Source organism: Gavialis gangeticus, unplaced genomic scaffold (assembly GCF_001723915.1).
Source record: "Gavialis gangeticus isolate Ggan-Ray unplaced genomic scaffold, GavGan_comp1, whole genome shotgun sequence".
Classification (NCBI taxonomy): Eukaryota; Metazoa; Chordata; order Crocodylia; family Gavialidae; genus Gavialis; species Gavialis gangeticus.
In genome coordinates, this window is record NW_017729003.1 from 23,607,709 (window position 1) to 23,618,644 (window position 10,936).

A 10,936-nucleotide genomic window follows, 5' to 3' on the forward strand; every position below is an offset into this window, starting at 1 on the left:
CTGCCTTTTTAAAGGTTGGCGCTTTATGATGGGTACAAATTACTCTTACTGATACTGGCCTTGCTGCCAGAGTGCTTTGAATAAAGTTTGTGTAACTTGAATGTTTAAAACAAATGCCAATACAGAATTTACAGAAACTAATACAGAAAAAGGGAGAAAATAGCTATGAGGCTCTTGGCATGAGGTTACAAATTTCCTAAATATTTTCTTATCTGAAAACAAACTTTAAGACTCTTAACACAGCAGCTTCCTAGAACTTTATCCAGTGGGATTTCTGTGCTGAATGAGCCATTACAATCTTAATAAAAATGTGGATTTCCAGGTCTCATAACTCTTTTGTGAGAGCCCTTAAAAATTTTATAGATATAAAACTTCTTTCCAGTTTCTGGGGAATATTCAAAGCATTGCTTATTGCTAAATAAACATAAAAATGGTAATTTAATGCACAAGACTAGGAAATCAAACGTCAAGGTGCTTGCTTCAGTCCAACTCCTGTTGGTATGATTAGGGATTGTGGGGGCCATAGACCATGTTAAGATCTTAGGTCCAGATAAAAATGCACTGTAGGTTTGATGAGACCCTTAATGCAATATGTGCTGCACTGCACCATGCCAACATATCCAAAGAGACCTTATTCTTTTTGATCACGCTCCAGATTTGAAACAGTATATGCAGCATCAGCAAAGGACCTTTGGGAACTCCATGCTTTAATCCAGGATGCCCAACTCATCTGGCCCTGGGAACCGGATGAGTGACATGAGGCTGGGTTATGGACCAGATCTGGAGTGCAGAGCTATGTCATCTGGCCTGCAGGTCTGGAATTTAGCAGGGGTGTTCTTTGCAATGGTTCTTGAAGCTGCAGCAGCTGCTGTTCCTCTCAGCTGATTTCTGTTCCCTTAGGCTGGATGCCACAGCTCTGCCACACCAGTTAATGCTGCCACTGTTCACCATGTTGCTGAATTTCCTGATCCAGGGGGAGCCCCTTTAGGCTAGATGATAGAGCCCCATGGGCCAGGTCCAGACTGTGGATCTTGGTCACCACTTCTTTAGTCATGTGACAAATTAAAAATTAGTATGGAGTATTTTATAATTTCAGCCGTGGTAGAATTCATGTTGCTTTACAGTTACAATAATAGCACCTCAGCAGATATTTTCCCTCAAAATCTGAACTTTATTTTTCTTATTAAGACTGTCTTCTTCATATTTAGGATGACCAAACACCACTACACATTTCTGCCAGACTGGGAAAAGCTGATATAGTGCAGCAATTATTACAACAAGGAGCATCTCCAAATGCAACTACAACTTCTGGTTATACTCCCCTCCATTTGTCTGCTCGAGAAGGGCATGAAGATGTAGCCTTAGTTCTTTTGGATCATGGTGCATCTTTAGCTATAATTACCAAGGTAAGGGAGAGGTGTTAAGCCATGTTAGTCTGAAGTCTTTTAACTTGTAATGAAGTTGGTTGTTGCCTATGAAAGCTCATACCTCTCTGAGCCAGTTAGTCTCTAACAAGCCACCCTTCCCTACCTTCTGGCAAGATACAGGAGTTGTAGAAATGAAATCTGAAATGCTTACAAAGTATTCCAAATAAATTAAATGATCCAGGGGTCGTGCATGCTTCTAAAAAAGTAGGAATTAACTACAGTCTGATACCTAGGTGAATATATAGCTTTGTGTTTTCACTTCTGAGCTGGATTTATAATATGGCCTACTGATAAAAACTTACTGATTGTTTCACATTGCGAGCTTTTGCATCACATGACTTGACATAATGTAACGGCTATGGAAGCTGGTCAACATGTGCTTGTGCAAAGATTGAAAGAGTATTAATTTCTGAAGAGCTGCATGTGGCTCTGGAGCCTCAGGTTGGCCACCTCTGGTCTAGACTGTTCCTTGCAAAGAACTTCCAAGCCCATGGCAGCTGGAATCAGGGGCTACCTGCCTCTGTTGTGGTTCACAAATAGAGAAGGAAAGAAAACAAGAGATACTGTCATAAGCAGATATGCTGGTTTTCTGTGATTAAAAATCACAAATTCTCTGATTAAAAATTGTAAATTCTTTGATTAAAATTAAAGGCTCCCCACAGCCCTCCCCCACCCCGGTACTGCTGGTGCCCCTCACTCTCTCCCACAGCCTCCTCAGCCCTCATGATGCCCCTCACTCCCCACAACAGCCCCCCAGCCCCACATACCCAGGCACAGACACACAGGCACAGACATGCAGACACAGATGCATGCACAGACACTGACATCCATCCCAGCAGGTAAATGTGTGTGGGGGGAAGGGGTAGGGCACAGCGGGGGAAAGGGAAGGTGCTGGGGGGGGCGCAGATCAAGAAGTGGAGGGAGAGTGTGCCTCTGTGCTTGCTTCCAGGAGCAAGGGCAGGGGATGGGCGCCCCTCTGCAGGCTGTACACACAGCAGGGGGCCTTGCACACAATCGTTACCACTGCAACTCCGCCATGGCGCCCCATGCTGCCTTCCTGCAGCTGGCTGCACAGCTTTGCGAGCAAGTGGTGCAGAGCACAGCAGTGGCAGTGCGGTGGTGGCCACCACGTGTGGGCCACACACGTGCCACCTGGCTGGCTGGCCGGGGAGAGGGAGGGAGGGGGCGGTTGCATGCAGCTACTGCCACTGCACTGCCACTTGTGCCCCGTGGCTGGCCACATGGCTACACAGTGGTGTGGAATGGTGGCTATGGTAGTTGCATGCCGGCTGGGGGGCAGGGAGGGGTTCACATGTGGTGGCTGCCACTGCTGCTGCTCGCCTGTGGACCTGTGCTTGCACAAATGTGGCTGTCATGTGAAAGCCCCCTGTCCGCAGGCGTGGCTATGAAGACAAGTGGCAGTGGTGGTGTGAGGTGGTGGCAGCTGCCGTATGCGAAACCTCCCCACCCCCACTGGCTGGCATGCAGCCACCACCACCACCATCCTGCACCATTGCTGCTGCTTGTCTAAGGAGCCGTGCCTGCAGATGGGGGGGGGCTTGCAAGCAGTGGCCACAGCCACCACCACACCACTGCTGACGCTCCATGGCCAGCTGCATTGCTATGCAGGCATGGCTCTACAGGCAAGCAGCAGCAGTGGTGGCTGCTGCGTGAGAGCCCCCTCGGCCCCCCAGGCCAGCACACAGCCACCACAGCCACCACCCCTCACCACTAGGGGAACATAGCCTCATGTATTTTCCGCTGGTCCCCCCGGTGAGTTTATTCCTCTGCTAAAAGGGGAAGTCTGCGTTTTCTCCAATAAAAACAGGGAATCCGTGGTTTTCTCCATTTTTCCATGGGAAATGGAAAACCTGGATCCCTGGGCATAAGCTAGAGCCCCTTGTGTGACTGAAGCTTTCAGATGTCCTGGGAAAGAAATGTTCATCACCTCAATGTAAATAATTTTTTCTTACAGAAAGGATTTACTCCTCTTCATGTGGCTTCAAAATATGGCAAAATTGAAGTAGCCAACCTTCTGCTTCAGAAAAACGCATCTCCAGATGCTGCTGGAAAGGTAGGATAGACAAAACCAGTGCCTACTGGCATAGTAAATGTCCACTTACACACGATAGAAAACTGTCTGTCACACAAGCACCTGCTAATATTTTAAACTAAACTAGGTTTGGATTTGACTTGATACACTTCTATAAAAAAGTGTCATCAATCCTATGGCAAAGGATTTTGTCATCATTAAGGGCAAAGTTTCACTTCCTTTCTGAGAGCACACAGGGAAATAAGTTGAAAAAAAAGAAAACCCTGAATCCTAGCTCAGACCACTCACATTCCTTCCAGAGCACAAGGAACACAAGGTGCCAGGACTCTTCCCCCCGCTCCCACCTTCCATCACCATCACCCCTCTCCTTGTCAGCTCCTGGGCTGGTGGGCAGAGAAAGAAAGGAGCCAAGGCTTCACAGGCCAACAGAACTTAATCTAGCCCAAAAAGGAAGTGGAAGTGGATGAGTAGTGGATTACTTATGCCGTACAGTAAAAGAGGAGTAGTACAGGAGGTTTACAGTTTCCAATGTGTCTTGCTCTGGGACAGTGCAAATATGTAGATTTTCTTCTGCTTACTCCAGACAAAGTTACAATCTTATCCTCAATAAGTGCATGAGGTGGGTGTTCATAGACGAGTTTTCATTTGTTCTGGTGCTTCTTGTTTCAGAAGTTAATGGAGAATTTGAATATATGAATGAATAGTATTACTATGTTCTCAACTTATCTGCTTTAACCCAACTTTCCACGCTCTTGAATTTCACTGGAGCTTGTTTATAACAAGGCATGTTTGTTCTGTGTGTGTTTTAGAGTGGTTTAACTCCACTGCATGTAGCTGCACACTATGATAATCAGAAAGTGGCACTTCTGCTTTTGGACCAGGGAGCTTCACCTCATGCTTCTGCAAAGGTACAAGTACTGATCAATATAAGGGAACAGCAGGCTTGCTTTTTATATATATGTTCCTTATATGTCTGCTCAGCCTTTATTCAGTTTATCTTCCAGTTACAATGTACCCTAGCAATCCCATTTATTTGTCTGGCATAAGGCTCTGTAAGCCGGTAGAATGACTCAGTAGGGCAGAAAAGAACTTAACTGATCTTTTCTGCAAAGAGACAGGATTCATAACAAGAAAGTAAAATGAGTCAGCATAGTCTAGAAAAACTCATGGGCTGGGTTTCAATCCATGGGATACGGGGTCCTGCTTTTCTTATACTTCTTTTTATTTCTTCCTTTTAACATCTATACCAAGGAGAAACAGAAGGGAACCCCTTGATCAGCAGAGACCAAGGACTGCACTTTGTCAGTTTGCTTTTAAGAAAAAAGTTAGAGTGTGATCTGTCAGGGTAACTTCCATAGTTGTTAAAATTTTTCATAAGTACTTCCGTAGAACTGGATTATTGAGAAATAGAAAACTATAACCATGGTCCTGAATGGACTGCAATCTACTAGAGATGCATAATGTAAGAATCCAGGTAAGAAAAGATATAGAGATCAACATGGGAATGAATTAACCTTAAAATAATGACTGATGAATACAAAGCTTAAGGAGGAAGACCTGTGAGATGTTCCAAAAGCCCTAAATCCTTGTGAGTCTCCCCTGACATCATGTGGCTTCAGTGACACTAGGATAATGCAGTGTTCTTCATTTGACATTAATTACCAATGTAGCAGTGTCAATAAATAAAGTAGGGGTGAAGCAGGCTCATGTTTTATGTAATAGATACAGTGTAAATACCTCATTCCAAATGTAATGGGCACAGTCCTAAACATTCTTCTAAAAAGCAAACATTGAAAATATAGCACAAGAGTTTATGGAAAAGGTGGGTTATACACAGACAAAACCCCCTCTCTTTATTATCTTCCTTTACAACATGAACAAATGTAGACATGATGAAAAAAATCTTGCTTCATGGCTAAAGAGGAGGCATCTCTCAGAGCAGGGGCGAGCAAAGTCTGGTCCATTGGCCAGATCTGGCTGGCAGTGAATGCCATTTCCCAGTAGCCCCTGCCTGCATGGCTGAGGTTGGTTTCCATGGTGACCCCAGCAGCAGCCATGCTGTGATAGCCTGGAGTTGAGGTGTCCGTGGAGACTAGCCCCAGCAGTGCTGCAGGCAGTGGTGATGCCAGCCTCTTCCTGGTGGGGAGGTAAATGGGGGGCTGTGCTGCAGGCAGGAGTGGGATGGATTCAGCTGCCACTGCCTGTGCAGGGCAGGCAGCACTGCTGGAAGAGGTACTTATGGGGAATTTTGGGGTGGCTATAGCTCCCCCAAACCCTCCCTCCCCCCAGTGCTGCCCCTGCTGGCAGGGCATGTGGCAGGGTGCAAAGCTGCTCCAGAGCCTGGCTGGGATTTTGCAGTGGTGATCATATGGTCCAGAACTGGGGCAGAACCCCAAGCAAGGGCATGCAGGCTACAGATCATGCCTCCGCTCCATCTCTGGACCATGCAGTCACTTCTGCAAGATCCCAGCCAGGCTCCAAAACAGCTGTGCACCCTGCCACACACCCTGCCAGCACTCCTGGAGCCAGTCTCCACAGAAACCCTTGCCTTGTGCTATCACAGCATGGCTGCTGCTGGGGTCCCCATGGAAACTGACCCTAGCCACGCAGGCAGGGGCTGCTGGGAAATGGAGTCTGCCTGCCAGCCAGATCTGCTATTTTGCCTACCCCACATCTCAGAGGGAAATGTAGTCCATTATAAATCATAGGCCGCATCCTACGTATTGCAATGCAGAAATGAAATTACACAGAAAGCCAGAAGCAATAGCAAAGCTTAAAATCAATGTCTTTTGTAATGTTCCCACAAAGTGCCCCAGGAAATGAACTTTGGTGATCTCTTCTTCTCTTTTACTCTTCTCTTTTCACCTAGGATGTACTGAAAGAAATGATCATCAAGGAAGTGTGGCCCTCCCATGGGGGAAAGGACTGTGACTGCACCCAAAGCTAAAGGCTTTTTAAGCCTAAACCAAAATGATAAAATTACAGCATAAAATAAGCAGAATCATGTATTAGGTCACCACATCCACCTATCTGTAACCAAACAGATTAGCAGCTGCCACTTTGGGGTTTTGGTGCCAGCTGTGATCCTTCTTAAAACAAAACATTTGTTAGTATTTTACAGCAGGTGAACCACAGCAGTGCACTGAGTTGAGAAACAATACTCAATGCAATTAATAGCAGCGTGCCTACTGCTTTAGGCAGCATTCTGTGCAGTCAACTGATAGATGATGTGATCATGGCTGATGAATTTCCACCCTTTTGTACATAAATGTGTAATGTCATATATATATACACACACACACACATATATATCATCAATAGCACTGCAGTCAGCTTTTCCAACAGTTGTCTTATTCCTGCTAAGACTGATTTTTTAATTGGCCTGTCACACTGGTGTTGCAGTGTTTCCATAAAAACCTGATCAAAAAAAAAATATGGGAGATGTTCAGTAGTAGTCCCAGACCCCTTATATATTAAAAAACAGAGATACACAGTTATGGCTGATGTTTCTGTATCTGACTCTACTAATTATTCTTTGTACAAAGTTGTTTTTGGTAGTAGATTATTTTAGTTGATTACCCATTTTACAGTGCCTCTATTTCTCTTCAGCAGTTTACAATTATTCTCTTTTTTCTTCCATCCTTAAACTCATCCCTTTTTTACCTTTTCTCCGACATGCAGAATAACAACACACTTTTTCTCCAAACATTTTCCTTAAATCTATTCACTGTGGTCCTTATGATAAGGATTGACATGCAGATTGAGAATAAACTCATCTTCAATTTTTCAGTATCCTCTCTGCTTTATTTTCACAATCTAGAACTTCCTCCATCATTGGGTAACACCCATCTATTTTGCTGAAAAATATTTGAAATCACATTGGCATTTTATAAAATATAAAAAATCCCAGTTTCACAACCTTTTCCTTTAAATGTAAAGACTCAGCTGTTTATGCTGTTACTGGACACATGCATACAGTTGTCCAGTTGTTCAGTTTTAATGCTCAAATATGACTTGTATAAAAAGGTACTATGTTTTCAAAATGCAAATAGAATTGCTAGTTTCTGTACTTCTTCTCCCTCACGTCCCCCACCTTTATATTTTGTGCCAGATAATTGGCAGTCAGGGATTCATTGCAGATGGCTAGGCATATATATGCACTTTTGAGCATATTCTCAACTATGCTTAGGAAGTTCAGTTTTATATTATATTGCACGTCTATCAAGACTGCAATCTGCACCAATTCATTGTTCTGATCTCCAGGCACAAAAATAGTCTATTCATTCCTTTAGTGCTGACTGATACTAAAGCACTGAGGTTAGGGCAAGATTTTTTTTTTTTAAATGTACAGCAATTTTTTACTGCAGGGTTAAGAACACTGAGTTGAGTACTGATTCCAAGATTTGCATTCAATTCATCCACTGTCTCAGCTAAACCAGTGTCTAACACATTGGAAAAACCTTGTCAAAACAGTATTTATAACCTGTGTTCTACTATTTAATCCTTTCTGTAGTAAGTGCCAAATCACATTTGAGACTAGCTTATTCCGAAGTATGTTTAAACAAAGTCTAAATGCACACTCACAAGCACATGCGCACACACACACACACACACACAGAGCTAAATTCTTCAGACTCCACCCTCACTGAACATGCACCAGGCAGAGACTAAGTGGGATCTTCCCTGCAACTATAGTTTGAGGTTGGTTGCTTTGGGATTGAGAACCAAGACTAGGAACAAGAATATTTTCTTTCCTGTGCCCCAGTGAAATCTAGGATGAAGACTGAAACTGCCTAATTTTACAGAAAAAAAATCAGGAACCAGACAGTGTGTGTGTGTGTGTGTGTGTGTGTGTGTGTGTGTGTGTGTGTGGTGGGGGGAGAGGGTAGATTATGACAAGAGATCAAGTATAGGACAATACTAAAGACTGCAGTGGTGGGAAGAGAAACTGGAATTGGGGTTGAGGGAGGCTGGGACTGGCTGGTTAAGGAGATTAGTATTCAGAGTTATGGAAATAGGGAACTGTGGGCACCTATACATGTGCAGGAAGGCTGCTCTGACATGCTGTAATTACAATGCATCAGAGCAGGCTCGATTGAGTCTGCTGGAGTGTGACAATTACCATGTGTCACGTGTATCAGGATCCCTGCACTGAAAAATGTCAGTGGGGGTGCTTTAACTAAAGCTTGTCCAATGAGCTTTAGTTAAAGTGCCCCCGCCAACATTTTTTAGAGCGGGGATGCTGATACACATGATGCTTCGGGCACTTTAATTAGAGTAGCTATCAGAGCTGCTCTAATTAAGGCATCTGCTTCCCCCCACACACACACTCCTAGAGCAGATGTATAAATGCCCAAAGAGCCAGTAGATGGGGGGAGAAGCCTGAGACTGGATGAATAGCTGTGAGAGGGAAGTGGAGTGACTGAGCAAACAGATTTGAGAAGGAACTGGAAGAGAGGCAGGAAGAGAAGCTTGGAGAGGGGGTTGAGGAGAAGGTAGGAGAGGGGGTTGAGGCTGGGAATAATGGAAAAGTGGGATTGTGTTGGGGAGTCTTGAGGTGTGAGGCTAGGCCTAGAATGAAAAGTGGAGCCTGCATGAGAAAGTAGGACTGGAATAAAGAGACCAGGATACAGAATAGCAATACAAACAGAGACATGTTGGAGAGGATGGGGTAAAAATAATTCAGGTGGAAAAACCAGACAGAAGGAGCTATAGCCACAAACATACTGTGCTTCAGAATCCCAAATAGAAATAGTAGAATCTCACTATTTTTCTCCCATCACCACTGTCTCTGACAAAGCGCAATGTCATGTCCACTTCCAGTGACAGGTCACAGAAAGATAAGAACCTACTACTGCTTTCACTTTTCTGTAGGTTGAGTGACATGTAGTGCAGTAGAGCTCAAGGTTTCAACTGATGTCACCTAGTTTGGTTTTTAATTTTGTTCTTCTGTAAACTGAGGAAGTTACAGACAAAATTACTATATAAAATAACATTTTAAGGTTCATGTCTTGGAATATTCATTCCAATATTTATTCCATTATCTGGTTGCATAATGAAGAAAAATATTATTTGTAGGTCTCTTGCTTCACTTAACACAGAAGTTAGAAAGTGAGTTGTGACTGAACTGTGGGACTACAGGAAGGGAAAGGATGGTTCCGTAGCACAGGCAGCCCTGGAGGACAGAATTCTGTCCCCACTTTGGGTATAGAGTTTCTGTGTGATGCTCATTTAAACCAAAGTTAAATTAATTTTAGATGCAGACAGAAGAGCAGTGGCTCCAATCCACCACCCCACCCGCAAGCACTGGCTGAAAAAGCCCAGACTATACTCCCTCCGTTCCCCTCCCCATCTTCCATTCTAAAGACAGCACTGAGAGCAAGTCTGAGCTGTGTCAGCCCAGCCCTACTCCTGGCATGTGCAGACACAATTTACTGAAGGTGCTCCATTTTGGAGCATCTTTGTTTGAACCTTGTGCCATAAGTGTTCACATTGTTGTGGGACAGGGCCCCTTTTAAAGTGCTCTACAGCTGTGCACTTGTGTTTGGTCATGGCTGTAGAGTGCTTTCAGGGGCCAGATTGGGCAAAAATGGTCACTTTTGTCTGGCCTTTTGTGTACCTCATTTACTATTGAGGCCCTGGGGTCTGATTTGTAGAAGGCTTCAGCTCTCATAGCTGCAATTGAAGTCAACAAGAGCTGCCTTTTTAACACATAAAGTGATATGCAATGTTAAGTAGCTGGAAATATTAGGTCCAAGACATTGCAGATTGATTATTTAAAATTAGAGGATACTTTTGACCTTGATCTGTGTTTCTCTTAGTTAACATGGAGATCATAATCCCTTCCTTTACTTGCAGGGATGTAGTGAAAGTACATTCATTAATGTATGGGAAGCACTTAGCTACTATAGTTATAAGCACAACAGAAAGGACAATGAAGAAATTAATAATCCTGTCTTCAAACTTTTAGGGTTTATATAGTGTGCAGTAAATAGAGTCTAGGGCCACACATTACACAACAAGGAGAAAGAAAACAAAATATTGGATAGTTGTTCATTAAGAAAAAATTTCCTGTTCTGAGGAAGGAGTCTGTGGAACAACAATAAATGATCATGTAATTAAAGATTGGATGATAATGCTTGAGCACAGGCAACCCTGATTCTGTCATTTTCCTGCTTTTGAGTGCTTGACTTTTAATATATTCTTTTAACATAATTTTTGGGTAGAATATATCATGTATAGCAACATTATATTTTAGAGGTTTTCAGACCTCAGGACCCATGTAAGACCTGGAAGGAACCATTCTTACTTGCACAGAATAATTCAGGCAGATTTTTGTGCCATGCAGAGTCTGACTTTACAGAAGCTTCATGTGAGCATTGTAGTCCATCACCTACATTTAGATAGTTTCATAGTTTCTAGGGTCGGAAGGGACCTGAGCAGATCATCTAGTCCG

The 10,936-nt window shown here is 43.6% G+C and overlaps 1 protein-coding gene across 3 annotated transcripts in view; it reads left to right on the plus strand.

Annotated features, from left to right (window-relative positions):
- The window catches only part of ANK3 (ankyrin 3), a 604,477-nt gene that overhangs the window by 525,001 nt on the left and 68,540 nt on the right, over positions 1–10,936 (plus strand). For all 3 annotated transcript variants that reach the window (XM_019507910.1, XM_019507908.1, XM_019507909.1), the window contains exons 14-16: positions 1,209–1,406; positions 3,403–3,501; positions 4,290–4,388. In XM_019507910.1, the coding sequence (XP_019363455.1) occupies positions 1,209–1,406; positions 3,403–3,501; positions 4,290–4,388 (396 nt within the window). The remainder of the gene's footprint in view (positions 1–1,208; positions 1,407–3,402; positions 3,502–4,289; positions 4,389–10,936) is intronic.